Source organism: Haliaeetus albicilla, chromosome 4, assembly GCF_947461875.1.
Source record: "Haliaeetus albicilla chromosome 4, bHalAlb1.1, whole genome shotgun sequence".
NCBI lineage: Eukaryota > Metazoa > Chordata > Aves > Accipitriformes > Accipitridae > Haliaeetus > Haliaeetus albicilla.
In genome coordinates this window covers 12,813,664-12,841,277 of record NC_091486.1, presented here as the reverse complement: position 1 = coordinate 12,841,277, position 27,614 = coordinate 12,813,664, and the positions used below count along the sequence as shown (strand labels likewise).

At 40.4% G+C, this 27,614-nt stretch overlaps 1 protein-coding gene across 3 annotated transcripts; it reads right to left on the bottom strand.

Moving 5' to 3' along the window:
• Nucleotides 1–91: 91 nt before the first annotated feature.
• Nucleotides 92–23,953, bottom strand: HACD2 (3-hydroxyacyl-CoA dehydratase 2). 3 transcript variants are annotated; one of them, XM_069780955.1, is made up of 7 exons: nt 23,763–23,953; nt 17,348–17,465; nt 16,972–16,990; nt 11,909–11,997; nt 5,753–5,874; nt 5,039–5,217; nt 92–2,746 (listed from the first exon to the last, which is right to left on the bottom strand). In XM_069780955.1, exons 1-7 carry the CDS (start codon nt 23,897–23,899, stop codon nt 2,664–2,666), a joined length of 747 nt encoding a protein of 248 aa, XP_069637056.1. In that variant the 5' UTR covers nt 23,900–23,953; the 3' UTR covers nt 92–2,663. The 3 variants fall into 3 exon arrangements, with proteins under 3 accessions (XP_069637056.1, XP_069637057.1, XP_069637058.1); XM_069780956.1 differs by lacking the exon at nt 23,763–23,953 and adding an exon at nt 20,183–20,206; XM_069780957.1 differs by lacking the exons at nt 16,972–16,990; nt 17,348–17,465 and having other exon boundaries at nt 23,763–23,911.
• Between the last annotated feature and the right edge of the window lie 3,661 nt (nt 23,954–27,614).

Below are 27,614 nucleotides of genomic sequence, written 5' to 3'. Positions count from 1 at the left end.
TACTTCAGAATATAATTTTTAAATCAACTTTGCTAATAAGATTTCTTACTATCAAAGCAATTTTTTTCTTTTAAAAGGAAGAGTAACTCCATTTTCTTTTAAAAGGCTGTAGTTTATTTGTGTGGTAAATTAGTATTTTCAATTAAAGTAAATATTCCATACTAAAGCTTATTCAGTAAAGATGTTTGTTGTACAAGCTTTCTCCCTACTGGCATCTTTCTGCTTTCCCATAGTGCCAATGCTGTCTAATACAGATCTGTACATCTTTCCCATCAACAGAGCTATGAGTTTGTTTCATACAGGAATATTACACAGCCATTTTGATTCTCCAAATTGGACCAACAGATGTGTAAACAAATCTTTTATTTGGGCACAGAAATCAAATCAAGAAAAGTTAGGAGCTGAGCATCGACAGTATCCAGTAACCTGAGTACATCAGGAAATTAGATCCTTTAGATGACATCCTTTAGAAACACTGACACTAACTCCTTTGATAGCAAGTATATGCAAAAGGAGATGTTTCATTCAGAGGTGGAAGTTTACACTTTCAAACAATGAGTTCAGTATAATGAAACATTTCTCAGATCACTACAACAAAGCACCACATACTCTAATGGAGAATAAATTAAAATTGTTGCATCTTTGAATGCAAAACCACTCTGAGGTTGTATAAGGCCATAGCGTTTTTAATTACAGCCAATAACTGTCTCCAAAAGGTTTAAAATAGAAGCAAAGATCATTATTATCTCCTACCCTCTCCCTGCTTACAATAGTCCTGCTTGTGTTGAACAGGAAAGGTGTTACATGTATTACTGAGCGCTAGGAAAATTCAGTCAGACTTTTTGATGGAGCCAAAGAAAATTACTGAAAAATCCCAAGGTTTTTTTGGTTTGTTTTGGGGGTTTTTTTTTGTTTTTTTTTTTTTTTTTTAAATACAGCTCTGACAAACATAAACCAAAATAATTGTAAATCCAGCTCTCCCCAAGTGCTAGAACAGAGAGCCCGTGTCCTTAGCACTTACTGGCTATGTTTAGGGAGAGCTGCAATGTGTCAAGCACAAGTAACTGGGACACAGATATGGGCCATATCCAGGGGGAGGTGCTGGCAGGCACAGCACAAGACTAGTATTGCAGGGACCATGGTAGTGGTCACACCTCATTTATGCACTAAATCATGATGTTTCAAGAGGGAAGCCTGAGAAGCCCCTGTGTTGTTGTCTAGTGGCTCTGACTGGGTGAAGATAGGACTATTTGACTAGCAATCCCTAACAGAGCAAAGGCCATAACGTACACTGCCTTTGCTTGGGTATTTGTTCATTTCCCTGCTCCCTTTGTCCCTTCTATTCCCCATCCTCTGCCCCCAATCAACAGTTTGTTCAGAACTTGGGGCACTGCTCACACAGCATTAGTGCTCTCTGCCTTGACACAAGGTTTTCTCAGTTCTTTCATTTTCTGTTCTACCTTCCTGACGGAAGGCTTAGCCTGAAAACCCAGAGAAAGCATCTAGGAAAATTTAACTTTCTGTCGTCTTCTGCTCTTTCAAAAGAGCAGATGAGGGAGGGCTTGTCCAATCTGCAAAAGCAGCATGTAACACATGAGATAATCTGCTTTCAAAGAAGGAGCTTAGGACTTTGCAACACTTCAGAACCTGAGTGCCTGGAACTGCCTGCTTGGATGTGCCAGAGTGACACACATTAGTCACTTGAGAAAAGTTGGGTTGAGGAACAAGGCCCTCAAATGATTCCACAGTAGACCAAATAGTCCTCAACACTGAAAGATGAGTACCACTGAGATAGTGGACAGTGATTAGAGATGATAGTTTAAAGTAAAAAAGGGAGAACTGCACCTGTTTCTGGGTGACCTGCCTCCTTACATTGTTTAGATTCATTACTGAGATCACTAGAAATATTACAGTTAGTATTATTTTTTTATGTTTAAAAAAGTATCCAGGATGCAGTACTTAGAGGAGTTTTAATGTTTCAGATAAGCATTACAGCCTCTGAATTAACATTAGCATTTGAGTAATCAGCTTAAACAAGATCTTCAGAGAACAGACTCTGGTCAGACACCTTACTGCTTAAATTCCTAAAGAACCACATTCCCCTAATTTCCCATAATTGGTTTCCTGTTCTTGTTCCCATCATCTTTTAAATACACAACCTACCTTTTTCAACTCAAACACTTTGGCTGGATTACATTCTCCACTGGAGCCTGACAAAATCCTAAAGTATTCCAGAGCATATTGTTTGCTTTCACAGCAATACATACAGTTTCTGGCATGCAGTCAAGCACTTAAAAAAAAGACGTATCAGTAATATAACCCCAATTCAAGCATTTAGTGGGTACAACTTCATCACTCATACTGCAACCTTCAGGCATTTAGTAATAAATGAAAACCATTTAGCACATCATTTAAGAAAAAGGAAAAGGCTAACTGCCAAGCCGTATAAAGTTTAAAAGTTTTCTGAAGCACTGCAAGCTGAAAATTATTTCAATGTTTTACATTGTGGAATTTCCATGAAATCAGATTTATTGGTTATTCTTGCTAAGTTATTGGTCTTTTACCTCTGACTTATTTTATCTTGGTATATTCTTTATAAATGTGCTGGGTATTGAAAATCTGCAGCATTTTGATGTTTGAAAAGTTCTGAAAAAGAGTTGGAATTACTCCGACTTCTTGTGTTCTTCAGTGTGGGAAAGTACCTTTCGCCTCTGATGTAGCATATGAAAATACAGCTGAGGAAAGACTGAAGAGAAAACAGACTTAAGTAAAGAAAATATAAAGTGAGGCTTACACATCAATGTAAGATGCACAGTCACATGCTCAAGGTCACCAATTCTCTATTAAAAGAAAACATGCTTATTCACTTTCTGCTCAAGTCATCTATTGCCTTTTATTCTTTCAAGAGAATAAGTGATATGGTCCTCAGGCTTCGGTACTATTTTTTTTCCTAGAGCAATGACATTTGTAATTAAATGCAAAATGCTTTATTTAACTCTGCATGTACAAGCAGGATGACAAGTTTCCTGAACTGCACACATGATAGAAAGAAAATACACTGCATGAAGGAAAAAGTCCTTCCGAAAGAATGCCATTTCCAGATTTGTTTCATTTCTTGTAATTCTAGTGTCACTTTTTCAGGATCTAAAGAACTTTATACAAACCGCTGCCTCTTTCATCTCTTCTCTCTATCCTCCATGCAAAGCTTTTTCTCCTCCTATTTCTAAGACATTACACAGAATGTTTGCAGAACAACAAAGCAGGGGATGGAAAACATAAATAAACAGCAAAAGCTAAAATTGCCATGAGACACTGAACCTTTGTGAACCATATGAAAATTAAACTAGGTCAGCATCAGCCTAAATTATATGTTACACATGCAAACTGTTCATCATAAACATAGGCCAAAGTCTATTTAATTTGTGTACTAAATTTTTTTTTGCAGGTCAACATTTTTTCTTTTGGCTTTCTTTACCCTGTATTTCACTCCTGTTTCCTCCCTATCCTGATTCACTCCACCAGAGTTAAAGAGTGAATACAGCTGTCCGGAGACATAACAGAATACAGACCCACATGGTTTCTCCATTAGAAGTTTACATAATGGGGATTCATTACATGCAAAGAATTTAATGACATCTTTTCTAGAAAGATGTCAATTTTGACAGACAAGTACTCAATTAGAGACTTAAAGTGAGGTAAATGGTAAGATGCAACTATCAAGAACATAAACCCCTCAATTTTTAACAACAGTTTTCAAAGCTTGCTTTCCTTGTGATATGAACATTCACAAAATTTCCAAGATCTTCAGTGGGTTCAGAAGGCTTAACTCCTGCATAGGTAGCTTTTATGAACGAATAACTGAACTATGGTGTAACCAATGACTGAAATTAACATTATTTTTCTTGTATTTCAGGAATAAGACAGGAACACCTTCATGTAAAAAGACACCTAAGACTGCATGAGTCCAAACAGTTGGTTCTCAGAGTTAAAATACCAATTCTCAATAATAATTAAAAAAAAAAAAAATTTAAAGTTATTTAAAAATTCAAGTTACACATCCAGCAAATGCTAATGGATCACAGAAAACACCTCATTTAAGAGATAGCAATTTTAATGGAGAAAGGGGGCTAAAATTGTTACTTGGGTACAATGTGGGTTCGCTCCCACATGGCCCGTCCCCTGCAATCTAGCTACTGCACAAGAAGTAATTAATACTCGTGGTTATTTTGACTAAAACAAAAGATACTATTCTGGCTGCTTGGAGTTAGTAACATCACAATTTTTGGAGGAGAGGGACAAGTAGAAAAAAATGCATGAAATGGGAGGCTTTTTTTAAGAACAGCTGGAAAAACTTATGAACCTTGATGTCAAGATGGTTCACTGAAAGTGTAAACGCTTGTTATAGAGACAGGCACACTACTGAAATTTATATCTTTGAATATGGTTTACCATTCTGCACAAACAAGGTTCATATAAAGACAGCTACAGAAATAGCTAACAGCAGCAACATCATCACTACATTATTCTGCATGTTAGACTTTATCTGCACATTTAAATTTGCTAAAGGCTTCCGTGTTTCTATTTCCCATTTCAAACCAGCAAAGCCAAATCTTCACTCCATTTATAGAAACATCAACCAGAGATTATGTCAGCTGAAGTTAATTCAACAGAAATGGTTCCCTACCTACTAATGCAAAAGCAGTGTTCGTATGCTTGGTAAAGAACTGAATTTTAAGAAGCTGTTTTGAACTTTGTTCTCCTAAAAGTCTGTAAGGGGGGGGGAATATATGAAGATGTCAACATTTGCCAGGAAGTACCACAGCTATTTGATATTCCAATTGTAAGACAAAAAACCATATATTACTGTTTTGCAGGTGTTGGTAGAAAGCAATCCCTGCAGTTTTAACTCCAACTTTTTTCTTTAGATAATCTTCAAAATAAATTTTGCAAAATTAGTTATATGTGTGTTAATCCCACAATTATTATCTTTTTCTGTTACAGCTTTTAATATAAAAAAACCTAACAAACTCATACTTACTTGGAATGTAAGAGATCATAACCAGGATCAGGAATGTATAGTAGTCAAAAGAAAAATTGTACTTGTTAGGTAAACTAATGGAATACAAGCCAGACTGCCTGACGAAGGGTAATGCAGCATATATTGTGAGTAATTCACCTGAGACTCCCATTGGATACAATATTATAAACAAAGTGTACCTAGAACAAAACATTTACAGAAAAGATTAAAAGGTATGACAAACTCTGACAAAGTATTTTTTAAATGCTACTATGGATATTCAAATTTTAAATTCTCAACTCAGTATTTATTTCCCTTAGCTCTTATTTGATTAGAGCATAGCAAGGTATGAACGTTATTGCAAGATAAGTATTCAAATCGGCAATCAGTTTGAATTATTTAAATATTACCTTTAAGAGTCTAAAAACTATCCTTAAAACTATTCTCCTCCACCCCTCCACATACTCTGTTACTCCTTATTGTTAAATGTCAGTTTCTGACAAACACAATCACTTTGTAAATGGGACTGAGTTCTGACAAACTACTTTTTCAGCTTACAATGCAATAGATTTTTTTAACCCAGAAATCTGATGGAAAGAAGCTAGGGAGTCACATTTACAAACAGGGCAATTACCTTAAGGTGGAATCTAATTTTTTGTACTGCAACTATTTCACAATATAAATATCCCTGTCAAATCAGTGCTTTAAGGCTATGATTTCTATTATGCCACCTACCTGGCCCATTTGATGAGATAAGGGAGATGGTTTAACAAGCTAAAAGTATAAAAAGAATAACGGATTATCTCAGTGATTGTCCAGGCCACCACAAACAACAGGACACTATCTTCAGTTTGTACCTGTAAGAAAGAAAAAAAAGCTCAGTATGAATTCAAGTGTTACTAGTAACTCAGTAACTCACCAGACCCAAGAAAACATCAAAGAAATCAATTCCCACAGGTTGCTTTACTGCATCATTTTAGAGAACAGACTCCAAGAATGAGCTTAAAAGCAACATTAATAACACAGTAAAACCCCCTTCTTATCATGCTCCATATTTTTCCTAGCTGCTTAAGAATAGCTCTGCTTGGTTATCAGGTAACTTAAGATCTCCCATTCTGTGCAAGGTAAATCAATACAAGAAAACGCTCAAATGCTGAGAACAACTCATAACTCTTCCATTCCTATATAGTACCAGCTTCTATTTCAGTCCTGTGATTGCCTCCTAGTGCAGCAAGCAGGAAGGATGCTAACACATTAGTCTAACACTTTATATCTGGTTTAGAATTTATATTATGATCCTAGTTCGTTCTACTTCTGAGTAGAAGCACTGTTTTTCTCTTTCTACAGATGAGAAACTGGGTCCTAATTTTGAGCAGTAGCAAAACCGCTAACACCAACACACAGGCTGGGAGGAGAGAAGAAACAGAAGCTCAGATTGTCTCACCTCAGGCAAGTTTGACAACTACCTACTTCACTGTTCTTTGCTCCTTTTTCTGCATATTGCATCCAGCATAGTTCCTCTAATGTCACACTCATGGCATTATTATGTTTCACTGCTTTACACCTCTTAAAGCTTTTATTTCAGACACACTTCACTGAACCAGCTTTTACTCCCTTCATATTTTGAAGGTTAATCTTCAAAAGCATGTATTTTTAAATGAATTATTAGATTTGGGACCATAATTATGAGGTTTAAGTTTCAGATGGAATAACAGTGATGAAGTAGTAGACGGGGTCGCATACCTGCACTACAAACTCATGAGAGCACAAGCATGATTTTTATGCAGCCCTCCCATTCCTTCCCTTCCCTTCAGCAGAATTCTCAGCTGTGTGAGTACCTTAAGCCCAAATTCAGTGGGCCATGGGAACAAAAAGAGCTCAACCACAGGGGCCCGCATTTTCTTTTTTCCTCCAACTCTTGAAAAAAGGGAAAAGGAAGTCAGTAGGTGTGGGTGGTACACTCTATTCATCTTGGGCAAAGTACATGTACAAATGAAAAAAGGAACAAAAAAATGTATGGCCAATCAGAAACCTTTTAATAGGAGGGGACTGATACTATATTTGTGTGTAAAAACACTCAGGAGGATTACCCATAAAAAGCTTTCTGTTACAGACTACAAAACCCAGAAAGATTTATATAGAAATCTTGGGATATCCTGGAATGTAGAGCTGCTGTTAATCTATATTCTGCTGTGTATAGCATTTCAAGTCACTTTCATTGCATTTTGCAGCAAATAAACCTTGTCCTTTTTCTACATGAAACTCTGATAATTTGCTTATATATTAATCTCCTTTACAACACCATAAAAGAACAAAATCCAAAACTTATTGAAGATTTTCAGAGAAGAGATCAAATCTATTTTTACATTGCTACAGGATGCTAATCCTGTTTGGGGTCTCTTTATAAGCAAGACTTAGCTCCCAACCCAGAAAAGTTAACAGCACTTCACAGATGATGCTGTTCCCAAGGAGCAACATGCTTCACAAGCACTCCAGAGCTGCATCTTCTGGTCAAATTAGGAGTAGCAGCTTCGTGAGTTCACCTAAACCTATGTGTCACAGACTTCAACCTGTACTTTGAAACCCCACTTCTTTCCCTACCTATGGAAATCAGTAAAACCAACAAATAAAAATTTGTAGCTTGAAGTAGCACCCAAGGACAAGAAACTGTGAAGCTAACAGTGAATGATACATGCAGAAGTAGAAATCTGGCAGTTCTATCACAGGACTTCTGTAACACTGTCTTCACAGGTCTAGCCTTTCCCATCTACTTTAACATTAGAACTGTGTTTAGAAGTTATTAAAACAGTTCATACCTTTATAAAACACACACACATAACCCTGGTAAGGTCACTTAAAGAATCAATGATTGTGCCTTTATAGCTTGTGTCCCTATTTAAGAAAGAACGAATACTGGAAATTGGTGGTAGTTTTCATACAAGAGTGACCTATACAGTTTTCAAATAGTTCCATTCTGTGCAGTAAGGAAAAGAAGGCTCCTGTGCATTTTGTCATCATATTTTAACTACACTACAGAGCTCATCATTAAAAAGTATGTTTCTTACACACTAACAGACCTGTCAGAAGTCTGTCACTATTAGAACATCTCTTCGAGGACTGACAATTTTTCAATACTTCAAATAAAGAAGTCTGAGATGCACGTTATCAAACCCCCGGGAACTGATTTACAAAACAGTCTCTCGAGTCTTACTCATTTAGGCACTGATAATGATGCATTTGTATCATTCCTCTTCCAAGCTGAGGATAAGGAAGATAGTACAGCCAATAAACAGCAGACTCCTAGTAAACCACTAAAGCCCAATGTTGCCCTCAGAACTCTGTTTCTCTTCCTGTACTTTTTCATACCAGTCTTTGAAGGAGGTGTTAGACAAAGTCAAAGCACATTTTAGACTTTATTTACAACTTATTTGTCCAACTGCCTTAATAAGAGCCAATCATACCACAGGCATAATTTTTTGGCATGTGTTTCAAACTGATTTATAATCAAGGAGGGTCCTGAATATATTTTAGCTTATCTTCCATACTATGAATAGCAGACAATGTTTGTTAAAATGTAAGAGAATCCATAGCCTTTTAAGTTGCAAAGATAAGAATTGGGAATTGACAAAATAAAGCCTGAGAGGTTTTTCCTGTTCTGCTTGCACATGAAAAGGAAAATCCTCTAGGATTTCTCCATGTTAAGAGTAACAGTTTGACAAATTATTTGCAGAAAGTTTCAGCTGAACACCTAATTAAGAAATCCAGTGCAGAAGAGTAACACCAGCAGCACTATGCAACTGTAATGATGAAACAGCATGTCTCCCTCCAGAGCGCTGGTTCTCTGGTACATTAATGTAAAAAAAAAAAGAGAGAAAAAAGGAAGCTTCACAGTAGGCACAATGGGCCTGACAGACATTTGTGTTATACAGTATTACTCAAATTTTACATAGATGTAAAGCAGTGATGAATTAAGCTTTTCAACTGCACTCACCCATTTAGAGTTCTGAACTTTCCAGCATGGACTTCTTTTACTACAACTTAGTCTTAGATATCATAAATTAGGATGCTCTTCCCTCTTTAAGTATGCTTTACTACTGATGGAAGATGCCAATTCACCCCTGCTGATACTACAGTCTTAATTACCAGCTCAATATTCTGTACATGCCATCTTCACATCACCGCTTTCGACTGTGTTCTAGAAAGGTTCTTCTGAACTATATTTATCTGCAACTTATCTGTAACTGAACCCAAGTGGATAAGCATTAAATCACTGCTAACACCATTTTTTAATTACACAACAGAACTGGGTGCAGAATTATCTATTGGAACAGAACTCTACGAAGGCCCACCATGACGTCACCAGACGATCTCATTGTTTACACAAATTCAAAAAGACAACTTTGAACCAAAGGGCACCTTCTGTTCTCCTATGCCTACTTTCTTAAAGTCCTTCACACCAGTCTGCTCATTCTCTTCCCTCCTTTGTAGGAGAAACGGTAAAATTCACCAAACTGACTTCTTTCTGATGTAATGACAAAATGATTACAAGTACTCTATTACATGCCAGGCCTTCCTCCACTAAGCTAACAGATACTCATATGGTGGAGGTAAAGGGAATCTCATTGCTACCCAAAGAAGTGTGCAGTGCTTTAACATTTGCCATGCTTTAACATTTATTATAAATACTTTCAAATTGAATTTAACAACACATCAGCACTAAATTCAACAAAAAGCACAAACATGTTAGTGGCAAGAAGCATGCTTCAAATCACATCACATATCTAGAAGTGTATTCTGACAGAAAGGAGGGATGCAATACAGATGTTTCTTCTTTTAACTATATATTATATATGAAAACAGTCTGGAAAAGCAAGATACTGAACAAGTCTCACTTAAAAAGTTAAAGAGGAAAACTGCATTTTATTTTACAAGAACCTCATCATGCAACTGCATAGCTTACAAGTTCCATAAAGCTGTGTGAGAATTTAATCCTGGACTTCACCATGGAGCTCACTTGTGCAGACAGCCCTTTAGAAAAAGTAGAACACTCGTGACACTTTCAGTACATCTCCCCAGGTGAGGCTGCATGCTCTCTGGCTGGGGGGAAGGGGAGGGGTCAGAATACAGCCTCTTCATTTGATTTATTTGCTCTAAGTCACAGGTGAAAAATTCACCACAGGATTCCTCATCCTTACCATTCTTATGCCCACTTTCTAAGACATTAAAAAAGTAACACATAATAGAGTCTCTTGCAATACTTTAACCAAAAGACCACACAAATGTGAAGAAAAAACCTGCACGCAATATTGTTGAAAGAATACTTGTTAAAAAAACCCTTGTTAAAAACTGAATGTTAGGCTGAATTTGTTGCTCATTTTCTCCCATTTTGCTGTTTTTCTCTGGTGAGAATGTGGGCATAAGTTTCAAAAAACCTAACCCACAACCATTTTACAGGCTTCCCTTTGATGTCTAATAGACAACACATGGAATAATTCTAATCCATGCATTCCAACCTTTAATATTTGGCTTACTTCAAAACCAGGAGGCAATTCATAAAAACAGATTATCACTGTTCTTTATGAAACACCAGGTACCTCAACACTATACAGGTAAAACGCAAAACTACAGGCATTTTTCTTTAAAAATATTTTCTACATTTATCTAAAAGCTAATGTCTTGGGATTACGGCTTTTTTGTTGTTGTTGTTCAAAATCTAGTATTTATCTCCAGCAAATTAACAGAGACTGGAGTACATTTATTTGCCCCCAAAAGTGAAATCCATCAGAAGATAAGTATTTACAAGATTTTGAGTTTACTGAGAAAAAAATAACATTCTTCCACCTTAAATAGCATGAAACTAAGGCTCCACATGAACAAGCATCATAATATCAGACAGGGCTGTTAATTACTAAGAACTACAGTGACTTATGTTACTCTACATGTGGATGGATGCTCTGATAACAGGTTTGGAGTAAGGAAGAGAAAGCAGCTTCCCTGAAGACTTGGTAATGAAACAACCTCCTTAAGACATTCTCCATGTCAAGTCACAAAAGATCTTATGCATATAACAACACTAGATTACTTATTTCAGGCAGCCATGCTGACACTGGCATCAAGACTAATTTCTTTCTTTAATGAGAAGAAAACCAGTAAGATTGGTTGGCTAAAGTAACAGCACAGATGTGGCATATCTGGGCTACTACAAGGTATTCAGATGACATGAAAGAGTCGGTCAGCATGATCTGTATCAATTAAAGCATGTTCAGATTTTAAAATAGCTATCAGGAATAATTTTCAAATAAGACTGCTTCCAAAAGATTCTGCAGAGATTTGTATAAAATACAGCAATATTTGGTGTGGTATGCAATGAGAAAAAAACACACAGGCCCCAAACCCACCTACGCTTGAATGTAAGGAAAATGAGTGAAGGACAGAGGGAAGATTATACTGTAGAGTGGTAACAGAGAACATCCAGGCATTGCTGTGCACAAACAGTTGAGGGGGAGCTTCCACATGCCATGGTAAAGAAAGCAAACTGTGTATGAAAGAGGGGGGCAGTGAGGAGATTTGGCTATTAATTATGGCACTAGTGAGATCAATACTAGAATGCTGTCCCAAATTCCAGGTTCCATATTACACACTGGAACCTCTTCAACATTAAAGCAAGGACTGCAAAACAATTTCAGGAGCTAGATGTCTTACAGCGAGAGAATCAGACCTCAGCCTATTTGATTGTCAAGAAAAGATGACATCGGATTTATTTTTATTTCTTTTGATCCACAAATTTGCATAAACAAACACAAGTCATTTTAAGGAAAATAAGACAGCGATCAACACTTGCTTTTCGGCCTGGGTCATTAGTTTTTCTATCTATTTTGTAGCTTAACTTACCTCTTTCACACTATGTGTTACTGCCCACGTCAGGAAAACCCTTGACATCACTTGGAAAGCAGTCAGAACAACAGAAGAGGGAACAATGCCTGGAAGATATTTTGCAATTAGTAAATATTCCTGACTGTCGGGGTGGGAGGTGGGGAAAATAAAACACAGCTAAGCCAAAGTCCAGTTATTTGAAATTTTTGGAAGAAAAGCATTTCATTTTTTTAATTTGAGAGTACGAAGTCTGTCCTGTGGTGTGTTTATAGAGCCTAATGCAATGCAATCCCCTGACAAGACTTTATGCATCAAAATGCAAATAAAAATAATTGGTCTTGTTGCAATCACAGCATTCCTTAACATACAAAACAGCTGAGTAAGATGAAATAACTTTAACCAAATAGCTTTTAGGATACAGTCTTTCAAATAAACCTTGTTTGATTAAAATGTCCAAGATACTCTTCATTACTGTGATTTAAAAAGTAAAAAAATAAAGATTTTTTGCACAGTATATGCCCCAAAACAGCAAGTAAAAAGTATAACTACTTTGAAGAAACACTGTATCTATCAGAACATGGGCTAGATCAAAGTTTGTAATTCCTTCCTGGGAATACAACTTTTTAAAAAAACAAAACAAAACCCAAGAAATAGCTGATGCATTGGTAGGTACAGAAACAATTTCAAGATTTTCTCAAGGACGCAGATTTCACTGTTTCTTCTAAGCAAGTTCTGAGGTGCTGATTAAACTACCACTAAAAGGATCCTACACACCCAGGCCTGAAAGCACAGGAATGGTTTTAGACTGCAATATTACACAAAACTTCTGAAGTTCACAGCACAAAGTTTTCTTTTCTTCCAATAGCATGATGAAGACAAATGCAACAGCAGTTGCACCTCCTAAAATACACTAAAAAGTGCTTCTAAAACTAATGCAAATCACAGCAAGCAACACAACAGCCTCAGAAAGATGTAAAGACCAAAGAGGAAGAAAGAATAAGAAAAGCCAAAAGCAAGTTTAATCAGAATTATTTTCAGTCACACCACCATTATGTTAGTCTTCTTTCAGTGTAAAAAGAGGGAAAAATCCTACACACGCAGTGCTCTTCAGTTTTATCACATATTGTTCATAATCTAATTTCTGTTGTCAAACCTCGGGGCAGAATTGTTGTCTGTTACTCAGACAACACAAAAGGGGGTGCTAAAAAACCCCACAATCTGTACTCATTAAACTCTGTCCTGGTTTCAGCTGGGATGTAGTTAACTGTCTTCCTAGTAGCTGGTACAGTGCTATGTTTTGAGTTCAGTATGTGAAGAATGTTGATAACACTGATGTTTTCAGTTGTTGCTCAGTAGTGTTTAGACTAGAGTCAAGGATTTTTCAGCTTCTCATGCCCAGCCAGGGCACCTGACCCAAACTGGCCAACAGTGTATTCCATACCATGGGACGTCCCATCTAGTTTAGGAACTGGGAAGGGGGGGGCAGGGAATTGCCGCTTGGGGACTGGCTGGGTGTCAGTCGGCGGGTGGTGAGCAACTGCCCTGCGCATCATTTGTACATTCCAATCCTTTTATTACTACTGTTGTCATTTTATTAGTGTTATCATTATTAGTCTCTTCTTTTCTGTTCTATTAAACCATTCTTATCTCAACCCAGGAGTTTTACTTCTTTTCCCGATTTTCTCCCCCATCCCACTGGATGGGGGGGGGGGGGGAGGGAGGGAGTGAGCGGCTGCGTGGTGCTTAGTTGCTGGCTGGGGTTAAAGCACGACAAATTCTCACTCCTATGATATAACAGACCTTTTCTTTTATACAATTTAGATCATCCTTTCCTAAGCAAGATAGCCTAATGTTCTTGCAAAGGAATCTATAAATAAGCCAAAAAGACTGTGCAGGAACCATCTAAGATTATCTCACTAGTGAGACAAACAAGGTTTTTCATTATAGCCAAGACAATGCCAATCTATGCCAAAAACAGGAGATCAAAATAAGTGACTCACCAGCTACGATTTATGTAAACTTTACTTCCCTCTACTTATTTACTCATTGCTCTGAAAAGATACCCAACAGTCAATTTTAAACTTGGTATTTTCAAAAACATCTGTCACCACTTATACAATACTGCACATGCTAGAGCAGTGCTTGACAGAGGGCTCGGGTCCAGAACCAAGCAGCAAGTAAGCCATGCTCAGACCTTTTCCAGATCCCGGACTAAGCCTCCCACCTCCAGCAGGAAATCCTCTAACTCCCAACAAGTGCTTCCTCTCTCCCAGGGAGTTCCTGACTGAGAACAGGCTGTACACATAGCTTACAGGTGGAGCCCTCATGTCCCTCCTAACTGAGCAGGCTAAAGCAAAGTCAACCAGTGCTGCCTTTGGCTTGCCAGATGGTTATCAGTAAGCACCGCAATAGTAGGAAGGCTGGTACCGTAGTGATTCTGTAGGCTGGGCCTGTACTCACCAAAACCTTCTTGCTTTTCTCCATTCCCTTCACAAACTCTCTGTACTACTATTGCTTTTACATTTTGGTGTCTCCTATCACCTCTTTCCATACCAAACTCCTCCAGGCAGAAGCTCTTCCATGCTATCAATGCCATTCATACACTTGGCTTCCGTCTGATACACAAGCCAAGGAATTACATGTTCACTTTCCCATTTGCCTGCCCTTCAGTCTCTCCTCTTGGTCTCTGGGCTACACGTTACCTCCCCTCTTCATGCAGAGCTCTCCTCCTTCATTTTTTAGATCTTTGCCACATGCCCAAGTTCTGTTCTCAACCATGCTTGATAGAGACATTCCCCTATCCATCTTCGTATTTTGAAGAACTTGCCTCACAGATGCTAACATTTCAGATTCCACTGAAAAGATGTGGAGAGAAAAGTTATGCTGATACACACAGCCATCTGTCACAGATAAGCTCCCCTACTGACAGAGAATTACAGCTCTAGTTATAGAGCTGCAAATTTCCTGTTTCTCCTTGCATAGAAACTTCTACCAGAGTCAGTAGGACTACAGCAGACAGCAGGAGTGTATCCAGCTGTGGAAAAACCCTTCACTTTATTTAGGTGACAAATGCTGCCATTGAGAAAAAAAAAATGCATGGGCAGTTATAATAAAATAAGTAGGTTTTTTTATAAAAAACTTTTGTAAGGGAAAGCAGAAAGATAGAATTATGGTGTAAAATGTTGCAACATTCCACTAATGGCTCACTAATATTAAATCCTGCAACCTAGGAGAACATAGGCTAAGTGGATCCACACCTCAAATCAGCTGAGCCAGGATTATTAGCTTTGCACACAGACAGGCCACTACAGTTATCTTGTTTGCTCTTCTGCACCAGCCTGGAAGGTGAAACACAGGACTCTCTCCTGCTATTCATTGATTTCTGTGGACATATACTCGAAAGTGTGAGGAAAAGAATCCAATTAAATTCTTTACACTTTTTTAGATTTAATACTAGTAAACATTGGCATCTGCACACAGGTTTAGCTTAAGAAAACAGTAGAGCATTATAGGTTTAGGATGGTAAAATAGCATTTTATCTGCAAGTTTTTTTGCCCAGTGTTTTGAGATTTAACTCTTCCTTCTTGCCATTTTTTAAATAAGACTTCAAAAATTTCATATTTTATTATTAATTTTTGACATGAGAAGTAGGTATGGCTTATTCTGGTAAAAAATGGTAATTGAGATTTAGTAAAATAAAACAGTATTGGAAGGACTGCCTTCACAGCACAGGCAACTATATGATACATACAGGTTACTCTGAGAAGCCTTCACATTAATTTGAGGAGTATATGATCATTCATTTCTTGGCATGATCTGTGCACAGCCTACAAACTGCCCTTTATAAGATAATGTTTTCAGAGTAACTGAATTATTCAGGAAGGTCAGAACTACTTTATCAAACACAGTATTAGACTGCCCTCTGCCGACAAATTTATGTATATGATTTTAAGTTTTCCAACTACCATATTTGGTTATTAAAAAAACATATATATCCTTTGCACAGGAATTCAATATGAACCTACAATCCAATACACCCTCCAGTATGTAGATTGTTTGTACGATACTTGAAAAATAGCAGGTTTGTAGCTGCCACTTAAGGAACCTTAATACCATCTTACTCTTCAAAAAAGTAGCTAGCCAACATTCAGATAGAAGCTCAAACACTTATATTTAAAATCACAAGACCAACTACTTGAACACGACTGTCTTTTTGTGAAGACTGGATTGTTTAGAAAAATCAGAGTTAAGCAAAGGTGTGCAGACACGCACTGCTCCCTTTTATAGCAAATTGGCTTTGATCTTGCAGAGATTGCCACACATCATCTATTCTATGAACAAAACATCCAAATACTGAGGCCAAACTGTTCACTACTCATGACGACTTAACAAACCTGACAAGATGCAATCCTGTCACTCAAGACATTAGGCTCTTCAGGTTGACTGAACCACGACACTGCTACTGATCCCAAGCCACATAGACACAGTTGAGTTCCTGCTACCAAGCTAACGAACAAGCCTCACAGTACTGGCTAACAAGAATTGCTGAGTCAAGTCTTAAGTAATTTGTACTCTCCCAAACTGTTCCATTAAAGCCCAGCCAAATCTGGGATAAAGAATGGTTACCCCTTCCTAATTTTACAAGGTGTATCTATGCTCTATGGATGTGGGCAAAGTTCTAGTGCTTGAAATGTTATTTTTATTGGACTTTAAATTACTTCCAGATAGAAATATTCTTTTGGAGGAAAGACAGCTTGGTACAGAAGATTATAGGGTGTAGAGATGGAGAGTAATGATCTCCTATAAAACATTTATAAACTGCTCTAAGATTTGTAGCACTGGACGGATCTAGATAAAAATAAAATGTCAAGTAATTGAAAACCTGTTATACTATTTTCCTTTTTGGGATTTAACTTGTCAAATTATTTAGTAAAAAATTGGAATGTACTTCAAGCAGGAAGTAGCGAGTTATGCAAGAATTAAATCTGGCAATTCATAGACCATAACATTTTTCACGCTAATATATTGCTAAAATTGCAGTCTTCTATAAAAATAATAAAACTGAAAATTTGCAAGCTTACCAAATGCACAGTGCAGAATCTAGAACAAAAAGAAAAAAATCAAATCACTAACATTTCAAATGAAGCAGTTCAGAAACACGTTTAGTTCTATCACAAGAGCTTAAGATTCAATATTTGTATTTCGAAGATTAAGTTTAATATTTAGCTCTGCTGCCCAAGCTAAATAGCAGACAGTAAGCTCCCTCACCACTTGCTAAAAGGAAAAGTCCAGCATTTGTGTGAGGCATATTTCTTAGGTTTACCTTCAAATCACTCTATAAATGCTAATGAAAAAACAGGTACCTAGAAAGCACTGTTCAACAAAGGCTGCCTTAATTCTCCTAAACAAAACACTCATGCAAATATTTGTAACGCTAGGGAAGAAGACTACACCTACCTCAAGCAAAGCTCCAGTTTGGAAGAATTTCAGGGGCTTTTCTATTGAATAGTAAAGGCTATGGTAGCTACCTTTAGCCAGGTATGCTCGAACTAGACCAACTGCAATAACAAGCCACCTGAAAGAGAGAAAAAAGTCTAAGATAAGGAGACATTAAGCAGAGCATAAATACAAAGAAATCCTTAATACCTTATCTGAGAAAGCAACAGGCATATAAATGTCCTGAAAGATATTAACTTTTTGCCTACCCACTGCAACACTGAAAACATCAAATATCTGGATTCTCTGCAAATTTATCAAAGTTAAAGATTATGCACCAAAGATTTTGGCACCAACATGATACCAATGTCTTTAATGTCTAAGTTTATTTTTCAGTGAGCTGTATTTAATTTAGTTATGGAAGGTATTAATGACATTTTAAATAAGACTGGCATCACATTTTGTTTAGTTTAAGCAGAAAAACATTTACTGCTAGTCAAACATCTCTTACCATACCATAACTTAAAAAAGTATGATGAACAATTATGACTGAGAAGGCACTGATTTTAATGTTTCAGTTCAAAGTAAGCCCTTAGACTTTATGGCAGACCATTCAGCTTAATTGCTAGCATTTATTTTATGAGAAACAGTTATGGGTAAGTAACTGCAAGAAAACGGAGCCTGCTAAAGCCTTGCAGGCAGCAATGGCCATTCCTGTCCCAGCTTTCCTTTTAAAGCAACAAACACATCTAGGCCTATACAAGTAGTGCCTATATACCTGCAACTATACTACAAACAATGTGATCTATCAACCCTGCTGATTTTCCCCTCAAGTAATTTAGGAAGCAGTCCTAAAAATTCTTCCTCCAATCTTGGTCTATCTTTCACTACCAGAGCTGTCCAGAGTCAGTGTTTGCCCACAATGTCAGAAATTCTTCAGTGAAGTCTAGGACAAGCCACAAAACTAAGGTGGGTACACCCTGGTCAAGCACTTTTTCATTTGAAATGAGCATCTGTAGTTAACTTTAGTTTCCAATTGCTTGTGGCAAACATGGCGAGAAGGGGTTGGAAAACATGAAGTGGGAATCCTTACCAGCAGCTTGCAAACTTTTCACTGACACGTTCATCCTGGCTGTCTTGCCGTCAGCTACTCCCAATGCCACACTACTTTACCTCCACCTCGTTCCAAACCCAGAAGTGCTGTTACAAAGCTTGTGCTAAGTCACCAAGTGTCTCTGCTAACAATAATGCACCTCAGTGGAAGTGTGTGTAGACACGTAGAAAGTCCCCTAACTATGCGACAGCTTTTCACTCTTCAGAAAAAATCTGCAGCTGTGGTTTTGTAATAGGGAAGATGAAGAAATTCCTTTAATTTACAGCATATTAGGTGCTTACAAGTACCGCATTAGGTATTATAAAGTATATACAAATATTGTTCCAAATGTAATAATTGTTTGAAATACACTGTGAAGTTCAGATTTTTCAATAATACGCAACTCTGGCATCCAAGTTTGTGTTTGTAACATCGTTTGTATGACTGAAAAAAAGCTATTTCATTTCTGCCTGGACTCCTCAGAAGATGAGCACCAAAGAAAAGCAGTAGGAGTGGGGAAGAGAAATGGGGAATGAGGAACAAGCCCTCCCTTTTCTCAGTAGCGACAAGTTATTTCAGTTAAAGCTGCCTTGTGAAACCAAAAGACAAACATTTGCCAGGTAATTCCTGTTTACAAAGAAAGAATCCAATTTCTTACTTGGACTTCACTGTAGAATAAACCAGTAGGTGCTGTAGTATTAATGACTCTCCCTTGCAACACTGACTGCTTCTTTTTTAGAAGAGTAAATCAGAGCAGGTTGACACCATCCTGTTCCTATCTGTCAGGTTCCTCTATTTTTCCTAATCTTCTGTGTTTGTTGAGAAACTTTGCTCAGCTGAGCATTTCTCAGGTTGCACAAGATACCAGTTCTTGGTTGTGCCTGCAAACTGTTCTCACCTTAACTGAGCATTTGGTGAAGCACATGGCTCCCAGAGGAGCTCCAGCCCCTTGCTCACCTCCACTCTCCCTGCCGGATCACTGACTCCAGCAAGACCGTACTTTCCATTCCATTTACTGTCCTTCAAAAAGCATTTAATACAGATCAAAGTATTAATCAGTACAAACTTAAAAGCTGTGCCTAGTTTGTGTTGAAGCTTTTAGTACCAGTACCTCTGTCCTGCTTCTGTGATTCTTAAATTGTTCTTCACCCTCTATGACTAGAGAAAATGGAATAGGAGTAGGTGAAAGTGAGGAAGATCAATGGAAAAAGAAACACGGTGAGAAGTTTAAAAGGGCAGCAAAAGGCATGACTGTCATATGGAAGCTAAGCTGTAAGTTAGTTTTTCCAGCTTTCTCTGACCTAGATACTGAAGTCCACCTAAAGTACCAGCTGGAGTTACATTTTATTAAATTACCACTGTCATGCATGTAAACTTTTAGCTAGACTCTTACACTCTTTGATTAATCCAAACTAAGGAAAATGAATACTGCATACACACAATTTAGTTTTTTTCCTTTCAGTTGCTCAGACTTGATAAGCAAGCTTCATGCTCAGATCCTTCATTTAATTCCCATTATTTGTCTTACAAATTATAAAAAGGTGTTTTCTTATGCAAAGTATACTGAGGTTCTGCATCATTTATGCAAGAGACTACAGCAAAGCTACGCAGCGAATGCACCTGAAAAGGGAGAAGTGTACTTTGACTGTCAATAACCAGCCACTGAAGATGTGGACAATGAAACTCATAACCCAGAATACTCTTTGCTCAACACTGATAACACAAACCCTTGCAAATTCAAAAGCTATTACATTAAGATCTACCTTCTTGAGTGAAATCCTTTTGAAATCCATTGTATATACCACCACCAGCTACTTCTACCCAGAGGTACTAGTCAGTTACGACGCTTTACTAAAAATAAGAAACATAATCACATTTTAAAGCAGCTTATCAAACATTTACACTCAAGTCTAACACAGCATGCCCTCCCTTCTCATCCCCCCATTATTCAGTGATTTCAGTCAACCGCAGCTTTTAGGAAATAATTTCTATGCTGCATCTATGCCTCCAGAATGAGCTTCCTATGCCAGGTCAGGCATGACTACATGACTTCACGCTGTGACGGGAAAGTAACAGTTTGACTGAATGCAAGAGAAGAAAGATGCAATGATTTCTACAGCTTAATACTTTGAACCATGGTCAAGACACCTGAGCAAGTACAGTGGAGAACCAACTCCAGGACTAGTTATTCCCTGTTGCATCATGTTGGTCCCTTTTCTGAAAGAAAAGGCCCCAAACATATGGTAAGTGTACACAAATGGTAGGTGTACGCAGCTTCATTTAGGGATCCACAGGTGTGTATACTTTTCCTACTGTTTTGCTCTTGCAAAATCCATTGTATTACTAGGAATGCATATACTACATTGACTACAGTATAAAATTAGAAATAAGCTCTATTATTTTTAGAATCAGTATGTTTTCTTTATCTAAGTCAAAATAAATGCAAAGTAAATACAGTAATTATGCTGAGATTTTTCAATTGTTACTTGATCCATTTTAAATAAAGCTAATAGCCAAGGCAACTATGATCTTAAGACATTTACTCTACTACCTGTTTATTGCACAACAAAGCTGTTGTGTACTTCAGTTTAAAAGCCACCTTTTTGTAAAGCAAAACCAAAAAACCCACTTAAAAGCATTTTTTTTTAAAATCCCATGTGTTTTTACAGCATCACTTCATCATGTAGGCACCTTCAAATTTTTGGTGTTTTCTTTTCACAATTCCTTTTCCACGGCAGTGCTGTCTGAGAAACTAAGTCTGAGCACTCTGACACAGGGCCAGTAACCAATTACTGCCACCAGCTGTGTATCAATCTTCCCATATGAACAACTGGGCTTCTGCCAACCAACTCCTGAAAAACTACCTTATTATGAAGTCTTTCAAAAAGAGGAAAATAACTAATGAGGTTTTTTTTCCTAAGCTCAATGTTGTATACTGTGGAATTTCAGCAGTGTCCAGGGGAAACACAAAATCCTCATCCATTTGAAGACAAGTTATCAGTCAGAGCCCTCAACAACCAACCCCAAAAGAATGGCAGTGAGTGACAACGCAGAGATATGAACCCTGATCACAGGACTCCTACTGTAGCTCTCCAAAATGCAGAAATCATCTAATCACAAACACGCCCAGAAAAAAGCAACTTATGTTAAAGCACCGTAAACCACATCCCACCCAAGACTGGAATTTTCTAGGAAGTTTGGTATAAATCAGGAAAACAGGTAGTGTCATGATCAAGATTTACATGACAACAGGAAGCTAAAGCCACATTTATGCTATTTATTTCTGAGTTTCTAACACTTGGTTTTAATTTTTTCTTCTGAGGAAACAGAAATTTCATACGCTTAGGAACTTGCCCTACCATGATAAAAACCCTCAGGACCTCTAAAGAAACTTTCCATTTATACTGCAATTTCTCTTTCAGGTTTTTGAGATCTTTTATAAATGTGAGTGAATTAAATACGAGCAGCTCAGCGAGCAGGCAAACGCTTTTACTTCTAAAAAGAGCTCAGAGAGGTTAACTTCCTAACATCGTGCAGGGACACCACAAACTGAAGAGACCTCCTGACTGCCTGTACTCTGTTGTATTGCTCAAATAATTAAGTATTTCTGAAACAAGAGATTCATTTTTATCAAACCAGCAGGTAATTATCATTCCCCTCGTGAGTGAAATACCCTGCAAATATCACATGGAAGCATAAACCTGCTTAGCAGTTCTGTTTCACGGTAGCATGCCTACTGGGTAATGGGTGTAACGAGCACCTTACAAGAACTGAGCTCTCCCCTCCCAGCTACCTTTGTTCCACGTAAGTGTAATGATCTTATAAGCTGAAAGAGCACCAGCTAAGACAAGAATCACCACGCCCAACTGCCTTACTGAAATATATCGTATCTATGTTAATTCTATAGTAATCTTCCCCAGAAATAGCAAGACTAGTCTGTTTGCTTGACTCCTCACCCGCCAAGGTTTATCTAGTGGGACACAGGCTCCTTTGGGATCCATTTTAAAGGCTCTTTTCTCCTCCCACCCAAACAGCCTCAATCTTTCAAAAGATGGTTTTATTTTTATCTGGATTCCAGGAAGACTCTACAGTCTCTTACAGAAAAAAAAAACAAAAAACAAAAAACAAACCAAAAACCAAACCCCTCCTTTATCTTAATTTCAGAGTCCCCAGTTATCGCTATTTTTATTTCTGCGCCCAAGAACACACCCGAGCACGCACCAACCAGCCCAAGTCTCCATTTTGCTACACAGGGCAAGAGCGGAGCATCAAGCAGGCCCAGGAGTTCACGCGTAGTAAGCGGCAGCTTTCAACTTCAACTGAAGTACGTAGCAGCTGAAGGGCTTACGGGGAAATCTCGCAGGGCTTTGACGGATAACAGCTTTGCCTTCTTAACTACAGCTATGGATAAATTCCCTGCATTTACGTTCACCTCTCTACTAAAAAGTGCTGGAGCACACACCACAGAGGCGGCGAGGCGAGGACAGCGATCTACGCAATCACCTGGGTGAGAAAACAGTTGCCGAGCAAATTAAGGCGTCAATCATAAAACCCAGCAGCTCCCAGAGAACACGCGCTTGTGCTGTCCCGCCTAATTCGTTCTGGAAGGGGCGCGGGGCAGAGGACACGCCGCAGAGGGGCTCGGCCCCCGGCCCTGACCGGCCCCGGGTTATCGCCGTAGCACGGCGCACCACGGAGAGAAACGAGCAAGCGAGCAAAGCAGCTTTACGTACGCGGAGAAGAGAGCCCTCTCCGGCGTGAGAAGCAGCAGGAGAGGGCGGGTCGTGGCGGTGGGCTTTTTAGCGTTATCGAAAGCGTGAGGCACCCGGTAGCACGAGGGACACGGGGAACGGCGTCCTCGGGCGTGACCCGCCCGATCCCCGGGCGGCGCGGAGGAACTCCTCTCCCGGCCCCGCGACACCCGCCGGGGCCGCACACCCACGGACACGCGTGCCCGCACCCGCACGGCCGCAGCCCGTCCGAGCGGAGCCCCCCCACCCGCCGCCGCTCGGAGCGCGCCGCCTCCGACGGCGGGACGGGCTCCGCCGAGCCCCGCGGCGCCCGGGGATGGGGGGGGGGAGCCCGACGCGCCGCCGCCACCGCGGGCAGAGAGACCGTGAGAGGCGGCGGTGGCGGCGTCCCCCTGCCCGCCCGGCCAGGCGGAGGGCGGCCGGTGAAGGGAAAGTTTCCCCCGCACGGCGGCCGGCGGCGGCCCCTGCCCCCGGAGGCGGGCGGGGCGCCGAGCGGGCCGCGGGACGCCGAGGGGAGCCCGGGCGAGGCGCCCCTGCCAGGGCAGACCCGCCGCGAGCGGCCGCGCCCGGCGGCCCCGCACGCCGCCCTTACCCCGCCGTCATCACCACGTTGTAGATAACGAGGTAGGCCGTGGCCAGGGCGCCCGGGCCCTTCCTCCGCCGCGGCTGCTGGCTGCCGTAGCCGTTATCCGCCCGGCTGCTACCGCCGCCGCTGCCAGACGCCGCCATGTTGCGGCGCTCCCGCGGCCTCCGCCCGCTTTTAGCGTACGGGGGGGCCGCGGGGCGGGACTTCCCCGGCGCTCCCGCCGCCGCCGCCGCCATCTTGGAGGCGGGCAGGCCGCTCTGCGCAGCCGTCGGCTCGCCCGCCTCGCAGCGCCGGCAGCGGGAAGAAGGAGCGGGCGGGCGCCGCCGGCCCTGCCCGGGGTCGGTGCCGCGTCCCCCCGCCGCCCCGTGCCCGAGGGGCGCCCCGTGCCACGGGCAGGTCCCGTGGGGCCCGCAGAGCCGGGCTCGGAAGCGTGAACCGAGGGGGGTGGCGAGTGCCTGGGGAGTTTGGCTTCATGCGCGGCGCTGGCCCGTGCCCGCCCGCTGGTGAACGAACCTTTTCGATCGCTTTTTAAAAGAGGTTGAAAATGCCCCTCTGCGGGCTCGCTGCCGCAGGAAGAAATAGGTCTGTCATTTCCTTAGGGAAATTAGTAGCGTTAGTTGCCAAGGTGAGGTTATTTTAGGAATATTTAGTAGGTTTGCAGCACGTTTATAGTTTAATAAGCTGCTGAAGCCGAGCGCAGCTGGAGCTGTAACTCACTTTCTGCTGGAGTTTTACTCAACAGCAAAAACCTGGATAGCGTTGCTCTCACAGCAACAAATTCAAGCATCCTCTTTAGGGGAGATGTAACTAGAACTACCTTTCCAAAGAGTCACAAGGAAAGGGTGAAAGGTTTTTTTGGTTTTTTTGGTTTTCTTACAGAAATTGTAAGTACTCTGTGGAGTTGCTTCTCAACTTCAGAAACAACTGTCAGTTTATTTTTCATGCTGGCTACAGTGCGGTTCCTTTATGAGCAGTAGAGAATAACAGAATAAGCCTCCTTCCCTGTCCCAGCAAATTCTGCTTTCACCTAAGTATTTATGTGGCCTGAGAAATTCATGGCGTTACATGCACATCTCTTGCAGTCAATAGGGCTCAAAATTCAAAGATGATTTATGAGAATTTCATTTTCAAACACCAATGTGTTAGTGCAACGCTCCAATAAATATTCCAAGAAATTTTAGAGAAAGTGATCATTCGTTATTCATGTGTGCAATTAAAAAAAAAATTGCTACATTTTCAAAGCCTGACACTACAGAGGAGAGAGAGGGAGCTATGAAGTCCTGTGCTGTCTTCCCTGTGAGTGAAGAGAAATGGTGATACAGAAGTCTCTGCATGCCACACATGCAATGAGCAAAGGTCTCTCTCTTCATCAACCAGAAACAGGCATGGGATGCGTGGGTGGTTGGACAGGCCTGTAATTAAGTAAATTAAGTTTATGCAAATCCAGAAACCCAGGTAGCAAAAAATGGCGGCCAGTCCCAAATTTTTCATGTTTCTTGAGAAGACTTGGATTTTACACAAAAGACGTACAAGAAGAATGAAGAGGTCCATCTTGGGCAGTACCAATGTCTCGCATAACCTCTGCTGTTGGGGATTGTTTCAACCCTACCAAACCCTGAGAGTGGCTTTCTGCAAACATTAGACAAGGGAGACAAGGTTTATAGGAAGAGGTCACACCTTTTATTAGACCAGTTAGGATGGCTGGCAAAAGGAGACAGGATTTCAAGTACATAAAATATCCTTCTTCAGTAGAAATAGAATTCTATTCTTCAAACGAAACAAAAAATTCAAGGTCAAATACAGGTTGAAGTGAGTTGCTCAGAGTTGAATTAGATACATATCACATCATTTTTGAAGTAGAGGTCATTGTTTCCTGCAGACTAGAAGGGATGTTAATAGGACGCAACAGGGAGATGGCAAGCTAGTTACACCCTTGGGGAGAAAGAGAAATAGGCAGTTTATAGCCTGTGGGACACGGGAGGACCAGTAAAGGAGATGAGGGACGGGAAAATCTGTGCAGGAACACCAATATTGAGTCTGTGGGTTTTGATAGCCAGTACACATAGCCACAGACCAGGCTGTCAGAGCCAGAGCTGTTACTGCTTTATGCAGGGCAACCATATCCTGGCCAGCAGGTCAAGGGAGGTGGTTCTCCCCCTCTACTCCACTCTCGTGAGACCCCACCTGGAGTACTGCCTTCAGCTCTGGGGCCCCCAACATAAGAAGGACACGGACCTGCTCAAGTGGGTCCAGAGAAGGGCCATGAAGATGATCAGAGGGCTGGAGCACCTCCCCTATGAGGACAGGCTGGGAGAGTTGAGGTTGTTCAGCCTGGAGAAGAGAAGGCTCTGGAGAGACCTTATAGCAGCCTTCCAGTATGTAAAGGGGGCCTACAAGAAACCTGGAGAGGGACTCTTTAACAGGGAGTGTAGTGATGGGACTAGGGGTAACAGTTTTAAATTGAAAGAGGGCAGTTTTAGATTAGATACTAGGAAGAAATACTGTGAGGGTGGTGAGGCATGGGAAGAGGTTGCCCAGAGAGGATGTGGATGCCCCATCCCTGGCAGTGTTCAAGGCCAGGTTGGATGGGGCTTTGAGCAACCTGGTCTAGTGGAAGGTGTCCCTGCCCACGGCGGGGGGGTTGGAGCTGGATGATCATTAAGGTCGCTTCCAACCCAAACCATTCTATGATTCTGCATGCCTACCTGAACAGAAACCAGCAGTCAGTGAATAAAGTTAGCTACATCCACAAGACAGTAGAGCACATCTTGCAAAGGTGACTGTTTTGAGGGCTGAAGATTTGCTCAAGAAACGTGTTGCTACAAGCAGGATGTTTCACAATCTTTGCTTTAGGGAGTTTCTGCGTGGTCTTCTATGGTCTGTGGTATCTTGGACTGCACCTTAGAAGAACTCTGCATAGAGGCAGCGCAAGCATATTTGCTAAATATCTTCATCTTTACAGCTTTTAGGAACATCGGTATAAGTACACATCTATACTTAGACTTCCCTGAGTTTTTTCTCTCTTGCTCTTACGGTCTTTCAGAACTATACGTTTCCACATGGTAAGGGAATTTTCAACTGTAAAAGAGAAGCACTACTGTCACGGCGCCCCATCCACGTTTACAGTTCTGTTCATTGCGAAGGATGTGATGAGGCTGAGACGTGCGGCAGAGCACACAGCTACAAGTAGTGCAGCCCCAGGCTGTACCTGATAGCATTCGGGCAGAGCAGCCTCCGCACAGTGCTAGCCTGGGCTGACAGGGTAGGAGAAGTGCAAGCAGCACCACAGAGATCAAGGAGGTTTCACTGTTGCCACCTCAGCCATTTGTGTGCCAAGCAGCTCTCAGGACAGAACAGGAGAAGACCGCTGCTACCGATAATGCTTAGCCAACGTGAACACAGTGACGCCTGCAATAGAGTATACAAGGAGCATGCTTTGTGGTATTATTTATTTAGGAAACTGTGAGTAACTACAGCCGTAGCGTTCTCATCTTTGCAATTCTGATGGTTTAACAAACTGGGAGAACATTAGCATATTTTTATTAAGGTACAAAATACACCCCGTTGTTGCCTAAAACATTTAAAAAAAAAGTGAGAAAAGCTCTGTATGCTCTAAATCAGATTTAAAACCTTTCTGTATAAGGAATTGTGGCAATACTGTGTTTAGTATAACATGAGGTTTTTATCAATTGAAAAGGAAAAGACATGCTCGGCAATCTGAACTTAGCAACAAAGAGTAAAGCAGTTAAAAAACCATTGTGTCATCCACATTAGTTGAGCTTTGAATGTAGAAGGAGCAAATCATATGAAACACATACACAACTAGGTAATATCAAACAACCTAAGGTTGATATTGTA

Bases quoted from the DNA above. Each gene is read 5' to 3' on its own strand.
- HACD2 (XM_069780955.1), bottom strand. From the start codon at position 23,899: ATGGCGGCGTCTGGCAGCGGCGGCGGTAGCAGCCGGGCGGATAACGGC. The intron at 17,466-23,762 runs GTAAGGGCGGCG...TCTCTCTTTCAG, and splicing joins AACGTGGTGATGACGGCGGG to GTGGCTTGTTATTGCAGTTG. The intron at 5,875-11,908 runs GTAAGTTAAGCT...TCTTTCTTACAG, and splicing joins TAACACATAGTGTGAAAGAG to GTACAAACTGAAGATAGTGT.